The sequence below is a fragment of the Dendrobates tinctorius genome, unplaced genomic scaffold, assembly GCF_039654945.1.
Source record: "Dendrobates tinctorius isolate UK_male_01 unplaced genomic scaffold, ASM3965494v1 ptg000014l, whole genome shotgun sequence".
Taxonomy (NCBI): domain Eukaryota; kingdom Metazoa; phylum Chordata; class Amphibia; order Anura; family Dendrobatidae; genus Dendrobates; species Dendrobates tinctorius.
The window spans coordinates 4,094,884-4,111,159 of record NW_027361682.1 but is presented as its reverse complement, the minus strand read 5'-3'; the positions used below and the strand labels follow the sequence as shown (position 1 = coordinate 4,111,159).

General features: G+C 42.3%; 1 protein-coding gene across 1 annotated transcript in view; it reads right to left on the bottom strand.

The window, feature by feature from the left end:
• The window catches only part of LOC141070505 (uncharacterized), a 156,756-nt gene extending 141,651 nt beyond the window's left edge, over positions 1 to 15,105 (bottom strand). The window contains exons 1-7 of the mRNA XM_073559501.1: positions 14,976 to 15,105; positions 14,602 to 14,751; positions 13,860 to 14,039; positions 13,657 to 13,777; positions 13,476 to 13,573; positions 8,907 to 8,997; positions 7,444 to 8,162 (exon numbers count right to left, since the gene is read on the bottom strand). Of these exons, the coding sequence (XP_073415602.1) occupies positions 7,444 to 8,162; positions 8,907 to 8,997; positions 13,476 to 13,573; positions 13,657 to 13,777; positions 13,860 to 14,039; positions 14,602 to 14,751; positions 14,976 to 15,002 (1,386 nt within the window). The 5' untranslated portion in view covers positions 15,003 to 15,105. The remainder of the gene's footprint in view (positions 1 to 7,443; positions 8,163 to 8,906; positions 8,998 to 13,475; positions 13,574 to 13,656; positions 13,778 to 13,859; positions 14,040 to 14,601; positions 14,752 to 14,975) is intronic.
• Positions 15,106 to 16,276: the final 1,171 nt, after the last annotated feature.

The window sequence follows — 16,276 nt, the reverse complement described above, 5'->3', positions numbered from 1 at the left end:
GGGGCGCCGAACCGAATTCTTACCCCGGGTGCCAGAAAGCCTAGATACGCCTCTGGATATGGCACGCAAAATAGTTAACAAATAACATTTCCCACATCTCTACTTTATATAAGCACAATTTTGGAACCCAATTTTACAAAACCATTTTTTTAGGGACCACATCACATTTGAAGTCACTTTGAGGGGTCTATATGACAGAAAATACACAAAAGTGACACCATTCTAAAAACAACACCCCTCAAGGTGCTCAAAACCACATTCAGGTTTATTAACCCTTCAGGTGCTTCACAGGAATTTTTGGAATGTGGAAAAAAAAATGAACATTTTCTCACAACAAATTTAACAAAAGGTTAACAGAAAAAATAGACCCCAAAATTTGTTGTGCAAATTCCCCTGAGCATACAGATACCCCATATGAGGGAGAGAATCACTGGGCGCACGGCAGAGCTTAGAAGGGAAAGAGTGCCATTTGACTTTTTGAATGTTAAATTTCCTGGAATCATCAGGGGATGTCATGTCCCGTTTGGAGAGCCCTTGATGTGCCTAAACAGTGGAAACCCCCAACAAGTGACCACATTTGGGAAACTAGACCTCTCAAGGAATGCATTTAGATGTATGTATGGTGAGCACTTTGATCCCCCCAGGTGCTTCACAGAAATGTATAATGTTGAGCCGTGAAAATAAAAAAATATATATTTTCCCCACAAAAATATTATTTTGGCCCCAAATTTTGCATTTTCATAAGGGTAACAGGAGAAATTGCACCATACAATTTGTTATGCAATTTCTTCTGAGTACGCCGAAAACCCATATGTGGGGGAATATGACTTCTGAGGCACGGTGCAATGCTCAGAAGGGAACAGGCGCCATATTGGAGTTCAGATTTTGCTGAAATGGCTTGAGGGTGCCATGTCACATTCGCAGAGCCCCTGAGGTGCCAGAACAACAGAAACCCCCTATATGTGAACTCATTTTGCAGACTACACTCCCCAATGAAATCATCTAGAGCTGTAGTGATCATATTGACACCACATGTGCCTCACAGAATTTTATATACCACTGAGCGTTGAAGAAAGAATAAATTACATTGTTACCACTAAACTGTTGTTTTAGCACCAAGTTATTAATTTTTCCAAGGGCTAATACAATTTTTTTTTACAACAAACTGAGATTCATATCCTTCATGTAATAGGGAAATATTTTTCAGGCACAATGCAAAGCTCAGAAGGCAAGGAGCGCCAGATTTTTACTGCTATGGTTTGCAGATGCCATAACCCACTGGGAGAGTTCATGAGGTGCCAAAACAGCAGAACCCCCATAAGTGATCCCATTTTACAAGCTATACCTCGCAATCAATTCATCTAGGGGTGCAGTGATCATATTGACACCACGGGTGTGTCTCAGAATTTAATATCATTGGACAGTGAAGAAACTACATTTTTAACACCAAAATTTTGTTTTAGCCACAGATTTCACATTTCCACACAGGAAATGGGGGTAAAACTGGCACCATAATTTGTCCCACAATTTCTACTAAATGTGGAAATACCCCAGATGTAGCTATACAGTACCACTTAGCGATACAGAATGACTCGGGAGGAACGGAACGCTATGTGCCTCCTGGAGAGCAGATTTTCCTAGAACAGTTTGCAGACTCCATATATAGAACCCTAATTGCTTGAAGAGCAGAATCCCCCCCTCAAGTGACCTAATTTTGGAAATTATACCCCTTTTAGGAATTTAACTACAGATGTAGTGGGGATTTTCCACTAACAAGCAGTAATGAATGTTGCTGAGTGAAAATGGCAAACTGCCATTGTTGTGACCAGTACATTGCAGTCACCAGTACGTTATGCCCAGCACGTGCTTCTAGAGACATGCACCCGTAAGTTAGGAGGGCTCTCATCGCTTCAGAAATACCAAACATTGGGATGCTAAATGTGGTTTAGGAACACTGTGGGGCTCAGAAGGGAGGGGCATTTGGATTTGGGAGTGGAGAATTTGCTGAATTTCTTTTGGAGAGTGAGAAGCCATATTGCTTTTCCAGAGCCTTTTCACTATCAGTAATGTGGAAGCCCCCTATATTCAAGTTAATAGATGATAGGCCTGAGCGGGTACTTGCTTTTTTTGAGGATTGAGTTGAAGCTTTAATTGGGAGCATTTTACATAATGTTTCAGATCACATTTATCCGGCGCTCTCCATCTAAATCTCTGAGTGACGTGATTCAGATGAAACCCCCGAGGGATCCATTAACTATAATGAGGCAGCAGAGTTACTCTGGACTCCATCTGACCGCTGTTCAGCGGTGTCCTTCTTTTCAGAAGCGCACAAAACTGAGGCCGACGGCACTTTTATACAATCCTAATAAGACGGACACAGCCAGATCACAGGTCAGACGGCGTCCATGGTGACTCCATTTGTATCATTATAGGGAATCTTCCGTTGAGGGTTCCATCTGAATCACGCATGGAAACCCCGATGTAAGTGCTCATCGCAGAGTGCAAGATAAATGTGCACCGAGCCTTAAGGTAGTTACACTTAGCGATGCACCAGCGATCACGACCAGCGATATGACGCGGTCAGGATCGCTGGTGCATTGCTAAGTGGTCGCTAGTGCATTGCTAAGTGGTCGCTAGTGAGCTGCCACACAGGCAGATCTCACCAGCGACATCGCTGGGGACGGGGGTCGCTACTTACCTGTCACACTAGGCGATCCTGCGTCCTCCCGCCCGTCGCTCGTCTCTCCACAGGAAGCGCAGCAGGAAGCTGACGATGAGAAACGGTCCAGCCTGTTCTCGCGCGATCAGCGATAACCAGCGGGGGAGCGGGTCGTAGGTAAGTATCACACACAGCGATATCGCTAGCAATATTGCTATAGCGTCACAAGTTATAGCGATATTGCTAGAGATATCGCTTAGTTTGACAGGCCCTTTACTGTGATCTTTGGGAGGCAGAATGAGAAAATAAACAGCAGGTGAAGAATTAGTTTTAATTTATTTTTTACACTGTTCCTCGTGTGGTATAAATGATTAGGCAACATTATTCCAGATTTAATTCGGGTTTTTATGTTTGGCTGCTGTCACACACTAAAAGATGCTTTTTTTTTTCAAAACTTTATTTTTTGCATCACCATATCTTGAGAGCTATAATTTTTCCATATTTTGGACCACAGAGTCATGTGAGAGCTTGTTTTTGCAGGACGACTTGATGATTTTATTGGTATCATTTTCAGAAAAATGACTTTTTTTTATCTCTTTCTATTCCGATTTTTGGGAGGCAATTCAGGATTTTTTGGGGGGCGGGGTTTATGTCATTCCGCATGTGGTAAAATTGATAAGGTAGTTTCACCTTAGGGTCAGTACTGTTACAGCGATACGTTAGTTATATCGTTTTTTGTGTTTTGGTAATTTTACACATTAAAAACTATTTAATAGAAAAAATAATTTTTTTTGCATCACTTTATTCTGAGAGCTATCATTTTTGCTGGACAAGATGATGTTTTCAGTGGTACCATGTTTATTTATATCCTTTTTGTATCGCGTTTTATTCCATTTGATGATAAAGCATTGTTCTTTGTCTTGTTTTTTATGGTGTTAATTAAAGGTATTAACTAGTGTTAGGTTTGGCAGATCGCATTAAATTAAACTATAAAGTGCAATCGCAACCCAGGGTCCACCGTGCAGGGATGAATAACTGCTGCTAGTGTGAATAATGACGGATAAAAAAAACTAATAGCGAGCATTCCTTCTTAAACACACCGAGTAAACTCCACACAATGTGAAGGAATGCAAGTACCCAACACCAGATAATACTCAGGAATGCACAGGAAGAGGAGTACCAGCTCAGCTAACTCCGAGGTTTACAAGGGAGATGTGTACCAGCTCAGCTAACCACCGAGGGGTACAGAGAATATAAGTACCAACTCAGCTAACTACCGAGTGGCACACAAAATATGAATACCTAACTGAGCTAACCACCGAGTGGCATAGAAAATATTAGCACCAGGCTCAGCTAACCACCGAGCGGTACAGAAAAATGAGGAGTGTGCAATACCCAGTTAATACCATAGGGAATAAGCACGTGGGTTGACTGGGGCCCGTAACTGACCCATGTTAACCTCACACGTGGCCGAGACAGGCGCTAGGTCAAGTGAAAAAGCAAAAACCTGCCTAAGGAAAATTAGGCACACTTAGGAGCCAGCAGAGTGGCAGAGTATCCACCCACACACACAACAAACACAAGTGACACTACCACGCCCGTGTGCTTCGTTGAAAGCCCTTTATGAGCTAGGCACCGCCCCAAACACTCACGCCCAGTCGGAAGGGGCGTTGTCCATGGACTAATCCGGAGCTGCCACATAACCAGAGCAGTCCGAGCACCAATAAGAAGGCGCCACATCATGGACATGCTCAATAAGGTGACTTCTGGACTTAGACTCCAGAGAGTAAGGCTGCATATGTGTACCACTGGTTACCATAGACTTTAGCTGGGGAGCCAGCATTAGCAATACATATAACAGGAGCCTGAGCAAGTTGCTGGGACCAATGTTTGTGTTAAGCAGCAAACCAAGCGGCCGGGCCCGAATGGGAGACCACGGCAGCAGACAAGGCTTGGGATCTATCCTGCAGTGAAAGAATCCCGGCGCCTCACAACTAGTGGAACAGTTTTATAGGCCAGGTCGTTACGGATGCAGCGATATCAAATATGTGCACTTTTTTTCTTTCTTCATACAAATATTTATGGGTATAATATCTTTTGATTTTTTCGATGATTATTTTTATTTATTTACAATTATTTAAAAAAAATTACTTTATTACTTTTTTACTTTGTCCCACTATTTTTTGCAGGTTGATCATTTCTATAGTATGGGGATGCAGCTGAATCCGAATGATATGCAAACTGTCAGCTCTGCACTGACAGATAAAGTTGATGATGATGCTCAGCTCTGGTGACCCGGATGTTGTCATGATGACATCGGGTTACCTGTTATGATGAGTCACCGAAGGAGGAAAAAACAAAATACTAGCTAAGTCCAGAAAAACCAGATAGGTTGGCAGCTATCGGATTGCGGACACCTGAACCTATCCACAACAACTAGCAGTAGCCGTGGGGGGTTCCTACGGTGCCCTAGACCCCTCGATCACAGCCGGAGAACTACATAGCCTAAAGACAGAAAGGGGAAAAACTAAACTGCCCCAGAGCAGACCCCAAAGCAATAGGCAGCCCCCAACATATAATGACGGTGAAGCAAGATGAAAACACTAACACAGATAGAAAGATAGGTTGAGCAAATGATGGGGCCCAAGCTAACTAAATAGGACAGGACAGGAAAGCCGCTGTCTGCCATCCGCAAAAACCCTATCCAAAATGTGCCAACCGACTGATAGGAAAAACAGGCCCTGAAGTCGCTAGGCTTCAAAAGACTATATCAGCACTCAGGTATATTCTGAAGACAGAGCAAAAGATCAACAGATCAGAGACAAAAATGGAATTCAGCTCACCCACGGCCGGGGATGGCAGAACTCCCAAAAAACAAGGCAAAACAAAAACAAAACTGAAGTGTACAAAGCAGAGCAGAAAAACTTAGCTTTGAGTCGCAGGAATCAGACTGGTCTCCAAGAATCCAGCAGGATCACCAGCAAGGCAGAAGGGCGTCGACCGCCTTATATCCAGTCCTCAATTCCAGCCAACCAGTCATCATCTAGCTGCCCAGGTGTTTGGAAATCAGCCTCACTACCTTCCTTCACCAGAGGAGGGAGTTCATCAGACCTCAACGGTGAAGGGAAAAATGAACTCACAACAGTTACCATAACAACAATCAGGACCCAGCATCACGCCACGGGGTCACCGATTCAAGGGCAGAGGCGCTGTTATCTCTCTGCCTGCTCCCGGAATGCTGCAATCGAACGCAGCATTTAGGGGGTAAAAGTGCCGGGAGCTGTGCGGGACTGCTCCTGGCACTGAGTGTTTGGTGTCAGCTGTCAGAATCAGCTGTCACCCGGTGGCAATCACGCACGCACAGTCTGCGTGGGTGCAAAATCGTGATGCAATAATAAAACATCCCCAGTCAATAAAGCCCAGGGCGAGTTGACATGTTACTACCACAAATGTCGGAAAGGGGTTAAGTGGGCCAGTTTTATGACATAGCAGCTAAAAATATCAGCTTAGTCAGCGTCTGCACTGAATTCCATAAATCCTTATATAACCCCTGACACCCGTTTAACCACAAAAAAACTTTCTAATGTCTCCTGCGCTGTATGGTAAAGTTCTCGGTTCGGTGTGATGGTCTCCATCTCTACCCCTGACTACTGTTTGCCGTCCTCCTTCTTTAATTGATGTGGAAGACGCCTCGAGTCATCCACACTGCCGGGAAAAATTGAAAAGAAATCACGGCTTGCACCTGCGCAGTATGCTTTGCCCTACAGTGGGCGCTGTACACTTAAGATGGGTGCAGAATTTCTGCACAGACATGAGATTTCGCACAATGATATTAATTATGTGAAGATAAGACTGATAGATCCCTGTTTTTTAAAGAGTAACTAAACTTTCAAGACATTTTTCATATTTGACAGGCACTTTAGTTACTGAAAAGAGAGGAGAAAGTTCAGGAGAAACAAGTGCTCAAATCCTCTCTAAGCGCACAAAGAGCAGAGCACAGATTCAATAGAAAGCATACTTTGCTATCAGACAGGAGCTCTGTGCTCCCGTCTTCTGGACTCCGAACTGTTCAGGGGTCCATTTAACAATCAACAGTGGCCTCAGGACTCATCGATCTGCAGGCAATTAAAGTGCCTGCCAATTGAGAAAAATCTGATATTTTTGACTAATTTGTTTCACTTGGTTCTCTTTATCTGTTTTTAGGACTTGTGTGAAAATCTGATTTTGTTTAACATCACATTAATGCAGAAATATGGAAAAAATTTATATTTTCTGTATAGTTGTATTTGAATTTTATTTGATTTTCAATAACAAATGTTTATTGGTAATTGCATTCATTTCCAAATAATAATTTACTACTCAAAATTCCTTCTACTTTCTCATGTAGATGTGAGACTTTATTTCGTAACTGATCAATTTCTCCATAAATAAGTTTAAAAAAATGGTTACTTCCATGAGTGATTTCTTTAAAGTATAAGAGGTGACTTTCATTCTGAACAGGAATATTTCTTCTTATTCCTGTGCCCTGTTGTGTATAAATATGTGAAACTTCAGATTTTCTATTATTCTGTGCCTGATGAAGAGACCTGAGTAGTCTCGAAAGCTTGCAATGTGTTACCATCTTTTCAGTTAGCCATTAAAAGGTATCAACCACTGAGGACTCTCAAAACTTTATATTTTTCTATGTACTGGCTAACACAGTACAAAGATATACATTCTTCCAAGTGGTAATTCTCTGATGTACAATAAAAGTTGATTTCTGGTTTTAAAAAAAGGCCACATTAGGGGCATGACATTTTATTCTCCCCTGTGTGACCTCTCTGATGTTTAATAAGTTGTGATTTCTGTGTAAAACATTTCCCACATTCTGAACATGAAAATGGTTTCACTCCTGTGTGAATTCTCTGATGTGTAACAAGTTGTGATTTCTGATTAAAACATTTCCCACATTCTGAACATGAGAATGGCTTCTCCCCTGTGTGAATTTTCCGATGTCCATAAAGAGTTGATTTATCTGTAAAACATTTTCCACATTCTGAACATGAAAATAATTTTTCCCCTGTGTGAATTCTTAAATGTTTAAAAAGATGTGATGTTTGATTAAAACGTTTCCCACATTCTGAACATGAGAAAGGCTTCTCCCCGGTATGAATTCTCTGATGTGTAACAAGATATGATTTAGTGCAATAACATTTCCCACATTCTGAACATGAAAATAGCTTTGGCCCTGTGTGACTTCTCTGATGTCTAACAAGATATGATTTACTGAAAAAACATTTCCCACATTCTGAACATGAAAATAGCTTCTCCCCTGTGTGTATTTTCTGATGTCTATAAAGGTATGATTTCTGAGTAAAACATCTCTCACATTCTGAACATGAATATGACTTCTTTCTTTTGTGACCTCTTTTATGTTGAATATCTGTACTGCTACATCTCTTTGACTTAACAGTCTGCAATGAACAGAAAGATTCACAGTCATCCAGTGGGACACCCTGATCATCTGCAAAGAATAAAACTGAAATCATTATTTTTTTTCAATAACAATTCTTTGAAACAATAAATTATTCATACTATATTAATATATTTTATCATTTATATATAAATTGTACTAAATTCAATTATCAAATAAGACAGTGGCAGAAACATTACACGTTAAAGCAAAGACTTGTAGAGTATGATGCGTGGCCACCATGTTGCGTTTTCAGTTTTTCATTTCTCTATTGGAGCCAACTGCTTCATTGGTTCATGTTTTTTGTGCCCATCACCAATCCTTTATTGTGAATCTTTCAGTGGACACTAATAAAAAGGGACTAAATCAGTGCTATTAGGTGTCCGACTCACCCACTCCCAGACCATTACATGCACCCCAGCACAGAGCACGACACATGGGAAGAGAAGAGTAATGGGGTCACGTATAATTAAGTCATGAGTTTGGGGCAAATGTAGAATTTAAGTTGCAAATACATTTTTTTCTTATTTTTAGCAGAAGTTAAAAGTGGAAGGTTATTTTTTTTATGTGAGAAAACCTGATTGAAACATTGGCTTCCATCACAAATATAGCAACATTGTGGGATTGAAAAAACTTTACAGAAGCAACCAAAGAAAGCCATATCCATCACGTAACAAAGATCATAAAGACCATAAGAATTAACACTCAATCACAATGCCTAAATCTCTGGAACTGTGTGGCAAATTTCAAGAAACAAACGCAAGTGAATGAGAACAATCTGTGGCTGCAACTCACCTGAATCGCTGTCTGTAGGAATCTCCACTTTAATCCACTCATCATCAATCTCATATGTCCCAGTAGTATTAATAAAGGTCAGATCTTTAGCCTAAAACAAATATTGTAAGAGTCACAGACAAATGGGCAAGTTGTATGAAAAGACTTAGAAGATCAGAAATTAACATGACGACCAAAAATGACACCTGTAATTATCACAAAGATGTAGATCTCCTGTATAAATCCAACCTGTCGGCTCCTAATTCTAACCAGCGGTCTCCATGACCAGAAACCTGTGAGCAGATCCAGACACCATATAATGTCTATGATCAACTTTATTAGGCATCTCCACCAAGTATAAAATATACACTGAATGGCCACTTTACTACAGACACTCATCTAGAAGCACATTGGGTTTTCTTTGGCCTTTAGAATCTCAGAAATTCATTACGTCTAAGGCCTCTTTCACACTTCCGTTTTTGACAATCAGTCAAGATCCGCCAATTTTGAAAAAAAACGGATCCGCCATTTTTCTTTGCGGATCCGTTTTTTTCCCCATTGACTTTCATTATTGGCGGATCCTGACTGATTGCCGTCCGTTGCATCCGTTTTTTGAGGATCCGCCACAATGTTAGTGTCCGTCAACATCCTCAAAGATTTCCAAACGGAGCTTGCAACGTTTTTTTTGTCCGGCGGATCCTCCAGACACTGAATTAACCCCAAAATCTGTCTGGATGCCGGACAAAAATATCTCTCTCTCTCTCTCACCAGCGGTTCCTTTAAATTTCCTCATTTTCAGGATCCGTCTAAAAACGGATCCGTTCACATCAGTTGAGAACGGATCCGCTTGTCTGCCTTTTTGGCGGATTTTAACTGATGCAAATAACTGAAGTGTGAAAGAGGCCTTAGATTCCACTAGATGCTGAATATATTTGGCATTTTTGAGGAGTTCAGATAATTTTTTGCAAATTTATAAAGCCCTCATCTTGACACCTTTAATAGTAGTGTCACCTTTCTTAATTAAGTAATCCCACCAAATATACAGAAGATTAGAGGGAACAATTCCTACTAAACCAATATTTTGCTAAAAAGGTTATTAATGCCATTATATCTTTTAAATTACATAAATCTCCAGGCCCCAATGTTTTTTTCAGGTGATTTCTACAACCAAGACCCACTACCCTCTTATTCTTTTTAAAGTGGTATTCTCAAGTTGTCTCTTGAGCAGCTAAGAGCAGTGCAATTTTCTCACTTCCTGGTTTCTAGCAGGGCGGGCTCTCTTCCTTTGGTTATAGTTCTGGTGAATAGTAAAGCTGTAGTATTAGTCTGACTATACAGCTCAGCACAGGTTCTGCTATAACACATGCAGCTATCAGTGGTTTGCTCTAAATATACACTGCTATCATTATGTTTACACATAAAAATAACAAGGCAGTTGAAAAAGCACGTAGCTCTGGACAGCAAGAGCAGAGCCATGATTAGACCTGCTCTGAAAGCTGCTGACTAGTGATTTTGCAAGAGAGCAGAAACTGCTGTATAGAAATCAATGGTCGGGAAAGAGGTGGCTGGTATGCTAAAGGGCCTGTCACACTAAGCGATATCGCTAGCAATATCGCTATAACGTCGCTATGTCTGATACTTACCTCCGACCGCTACCCCGCTGGTTATCACTGATCGCGCGAAAACGTCCTGGACTGTTTCTCATCGTCAGCTTCCTGCTTGGCTTCCTGTGGAGAGACGAGCGTGGACGCGGGCGGGAGGACGTCAGGATCGCCTAGTGTGACAGGTAAGTAGCGACCCCCGACCCCTGCTATGTCGCTGGTGAGATCTGCCTGTTTGGCAGCTCACTAGCGACCACTTCGCGATCTACCAGCGATCCTGACCGCGTCATATCGCTGGTCGGGATCGCTGGTACATCGCTAAGTGTGACAGTACCTTAAGAGTCTACTTGGAATGTAGCTACTGCACACTCTCAGCCAGGTTTTAGAGGCTGAGCTCCATGCAAAATAGTTCTGCGCTATAAAAGTTAAAATATACAAATTCAGGAGAAAAAAGGGAGCAAACGAATCCAAGTAGTATAAAAATATCAAAATCCTTTACTAAGTGCGAGCACAGACAATATTATATATATATATATATATATATATATATATATAATCAGCAAAGTTGCAGATGACAAATAGACACCAATATTAAGAAGGCAGGTGGGGGTAGTAAAAAAAAAAAAAAAAAAAAAAAAAAAGACTGCACCTGTATATAACATTAGCCAGGATAGTTTGTAAAATATGCTGACACAAGGGCTGTTACAAATGCCAAATAATCGCCATATAGGCTGACAAAAAATCCTCAGGGCAACCAGCCGATGTGTAATCAGGCAATAGGGCTAATGACGGCAAGCAGAATCCATAACATTCATCATAAGTTACATCATATATCAGTAACAGTCATATGGAAAAAGCTTACCAGGTGGTGCACAGTTACCCCCAGCCGTGGAACAAACCTCCAACGTACGTTTCGCGCTCAGGAGGCGCTTTCTCCAATAGCCCTATTTTTTCCCCAAAACTAACCTATGTAAATTAATAAACTGGACAAACTGAGACTCTAAAAATCTTTCATAACACTTTGGAAGGGCAACAAAAGTAGGTGCATTTATTTAAAACTATAGCAGTCCAAAATATTAGCTGGCCTTATTATTGCAGCCATTATGAAATATGCTATAGATTGGATAGGCAACAGGTCTTTAACTACTAACAAACAAGTAGATGTTGGGTTTTATGATCACATTTTATCTTCAAGCATTATTAAATATTAAAATGTCTAGTATCCTGGCAGGCATCAAAGATAACCCCTTTTTCTGGAGCACCATACTAGCTTGGAGGACTTCTAGAAAACTTTGTAAACTATGAAACTATCCTGACCCCATTCAAAGGAAACCCAAAATTTTGGAGGCTAGACTCCACTGGAGTTTAAAGGGCCTGTCACACTAAGCGATATCGCTAGCAATATCGCTATAACTTGTGACGTTATAGCGATATTGTTAGCGATATCGCTGTGTGTGATACTTACCTACGACCCGCTCCCCCGCTGCTTATCGCTGATCGCGCAAGAACAGGCTGGACCATTTCTCGTCATCAGCTTCCTGCGGCGCTTCCTGTGGAGAGACGAGTGACGAGCATGGACACGGGCGGGAGGACGCAGGATCGCCTAGTGTGACAGGTAAGTAGCGACCCCCATCACCAGCAATGTCGGTGGTGAGATCTGCATGTGTGGCAGCTCACTAGCGACCACTTAGCGATGTACCAGCGATCCTGACCGCGTCATATCGCTGGTCGGGATCGCTGGTACATCGCTAAGTGTGACAGTACCCTTACATGATGTGACTGTGTGTGGGTGTGAATGTGAGTTTGATATGTTAACCAATTGTTATACCACCTAATCATTTAGTGAAGTAATTGTTAAATTCCCTCTTAATAAAGGGAAATTAATTTGTATACCTCCAAATAAGAAATTTTACAGAAACGGTAATGGCCTAAGAAACTAAGGAGGCGAGAGGCCACCCATTATCAACATCTCGGTAAAAAAACTAACATGTCACTGTTGTACTATCCATGAAAGCCTGACAGCCGTTAATACAGCTTCAATAGTGTTACGCACGTGGTTGTGGAACCACTCTGTCACGGTCCAGGGAGAGCCTTGAGGGATGTAAATAAGCAAACATCTGACTCTTCGCTAGGACCCTTGATGATAGGTAGCACACTAGGTATTACTCCAAGACGGATCCACGGCCATGGCAGCTGACCCCCAAGAGGAACAGGGAAGCAGGACTGGCAAGGAACTGGTTAGCAGGATGGTACAGCTGGAAAAACGGTGTTGGATCAAGCACAAGCAGGACTGTTACAGTAACACGGGACTGCCACAGGCACGGGATCACAGATGCAGGTTCAGAATGGGCAGGTGAGCTTAGCTATCCACCCTGTCTGCACCTGTTCCTGTCCATCCTACTGCACCCATATCCGAATCTGCACTGCCTGTGTCTAGTCAAGATCCTGATCCGTCTGACCTTTTAGCAAAGAAACTATGAAACTACAATGTGGATTCACATTAAAACTGATAGACAGAAAACTGATCACTTAATTTTATGCTGAACTCCAGGGTCAGTTGTCTAATTTCCATACAGATGTCAATAATAAATTGAAGCATTGCACAGCGAATAAGCCTCCTTACCTTGACAAGCCAGAGCTGGTATGCCACTCTCCACAAGGAGAAACCTTACCCCTTAGATCTCAGTCCAGAGCCTCTCACCTAGCCAAATCAGTTCTCATACTTTGCAATGACAATAGCCCGTGTCTGCAAATTGAGATTCTGGTTTGGCTTTTATCCTAAGTCATATTACAAGACTCATTAAAGAGTTGATTGTGACTTGTAGGATCGCTACTACCAACAGGTGGCGCTATAGAGTTCTTCCTCTATGAAGAGGCAATTCGCATATATAATGAATTGGCCATTCACTGTATAATACTAGTGTGTAAAAGAAGACTGAACACAAGATGTTCACAGCCTTCGGCACATCATAGATTTCATGGCAACTACCTGATGATCCTGAGGAATATTGGGATCTTCTTGTTTACAGTCCTGTGGAAGAAGAGGACGGGGACATCTCTCTGGTGTTGACCCCTTAAAGGATAGAACTGGAGGAAACACAAACAGGGACTGAATTCATTCTTTACATACAGATAATTATAGGCCGTGTGTATTTAGTCCTGTCTATTACCTGATGTGAGGGGCTGGGGAACCTCCATCATGACATCCTTGTACAGATCTTTGTGTCCTTCTAAAAATTCCCATTCCTCCATGGAGAAATAGACGGCGACATCCTGACACTTTATAGAAACCTGAGACATACAATGATACCGTCATCCCCCGATCCCTCCATAGTGTTACTGTACAATGTCCCAGCATTCCCAGCAGTGTCACCTCTCCAGTCAGCAGCTCAATCATCTTGTAGGTGAGTTCTAGGATCTTCTGGTCATTGATGTCCTCATGTATCAGGGGGTGAGGTGGAGGCACCGGGATTGGGCTCAGGGGTCTTCCCCATCTCTCAGACACAGGGGCCTGACAGCGCTCCCTAGAGGTCTTCTTCACTACTGTGTAATCCTGGTTATGGAGAGACACATTAATAAACCTCACTACAGACATTTCCAGAGTCCTCACCTCTCCAGTTCTGTCCATCTGTTATTCCCATAGATAAGAATGATGTAATGTGACGTTATCGGAATCTCTCACCTCACCAACTATATCGCATGGCTGAAATTGTTGCCTCTGTAAACCATGCACAGTTATCTTTCGAGGAAAATTGGCACCCATGGATTAGTTACAGATCCTCCCTTAACCCTTTACATATATGAACTCATGACCAACACAAAGCTCAGTTTGTGGTGTTGTCAGACTCTTTCCTCCCCCTCTCCCTCCTCCATATTTTTTTTTCCTCCCTTGCTTCCACCACTCTTTTCTCTTCTTTTTTCTTTCTCTTCTCTTTCTTCTTTTACAGCCCCCCACTCCCTCTCATCTCTACAACTACTTCTGTGTTCCATAAGTACATATAATATGCTTTTTATACATTACACCCTTATATACCATGTTATTTAAATTGGTTCTTTCTAGTTGGTATTGTGATTTCTTGAATAATAAATAAAATGATCATTGAAAAGAATATCACCTCTCCAGTAAGCCGGAACAGAATCTCTAGGGTGAGGTGTAATATCCTCTCCGCCATCTTGTCCCTGTCCCTATCCATCCTTGTAGGGTCACTCAGGAGAATTCTCTTATATAGAAGATCTCCACTGAGAGGATCCGATATTGTAGGGACCTGAATGGGGAGAAGATGACGATGTAACATCATAAAGATCCCATGTAAGAAATCTCCGGAGCTGTTACCGGCTTCACATGATCACTACATCCAGTCATGGCCCCGTCCTGCCCCCGGTGTAACACACAATCCCATTATAGTCACACACAGAGATTTATCTCAGGCTCAGCACTGAGGGGGATAATGTCCCCTGTGCCCAGTAATGGGGAATCTCCAGCACCTACCTCCACCTGCAGAGCCGCACACCACATATGTGACTGTTCTGTGCGCACAGGACCTGTGATGAGGTCACAGGAGGGGAGGAGTCAGGGGTCACATGATCAGGGGCCTCAGTGTATTAGTGATGGGCATCCGGCTCTTTTTGGTGACCTGGCTAACTTGGCTCTGCATACCAAAAAGAGCCAACTCCTTTTGGCTCAAAAAGCGGCTCTTCTTGCAAAAAGTGCTCCTTTCCCCACTTTTAGCACTCCAGTCTCTCAACTATAAAGCCTGGGCCTCATTATACAGCTGTACAGGTGTCTAGTGAAGGCTTTTTAGCCATTTTCTCAGAGTGTAAGCTCCTGGGATCAGGCCCTCACTCCTGTCCATATTGCTGATTTGTGTTATCCTCTAATATGAAAAAAGTGGTTTGGTACCGTGTTAGCCAGTAGAAAAAAATATATAAAGTGCTCTCAGTGAGAGAAACAAAATAGGAATCTTGTGGGTATGATATCTTTTAATGGCTAACAAATAATAGTGAATGATGTTACAAAGCAAGCTTTCGGGACTGCTTATGTCCCTTCATCAGGCTGATATGACAAAATATTTGAAGAAACCTTATTTATATACAGTTTAAAGCACAACATTTCAATAAACAAACAATGAGCTTGAAGAGAGAATCCTTAATTAGGTAAGATCAGATAGGTAGTATGAAAAGTTCTGAAGATCAAAGGGCTACTTGGAGTAGATAGCTCAGATATGGTAATGGATCATAAAACCTTCTGACAAATTGAGTCCTGTGTGAATAGAATCAAAGATTGTAATGAATTTGTGCTCCCAAACTCTCCAATATGTCTGTGATTTAAAATTGCCTTTTAAAATGACAACTTTCTGTTAGGTGTCGGATTCCTGGCACTGCACAGCGGGAATCCAGAGCCAGACATCCTGCGGTCTCCCATTCTCCTCCGAGCTCGGACTCCTGCTCAGCAATCTCGGCGAGCCAGGAATTCCCTGCAGACTCGTTCTGTGAGCCTGGATGTTGCTGCCACCTCTGGTGCAGCAATGATAACGCAACCTGCTTTGCAGGGAACTGCTCTAGAGGCTAAGTCCTCGCGCCGTGCGACTGGGCATGCCCGCAACTTGTCCTCTCAGTGGAGAGCAGGGGTCACATGTGAAGGTCCTATGTCGGATCTGATTGGTCCTTCCTATAGTACTGGAAGGTCCCGGAAGCGCATGGCTATAAAAAGCCTGCATGGCGGCTCGGCCATGCGCTAGTGTAGCATATTATGCTGTGTGTGTGTATGGTGATGGATGCATGGACTGGTGT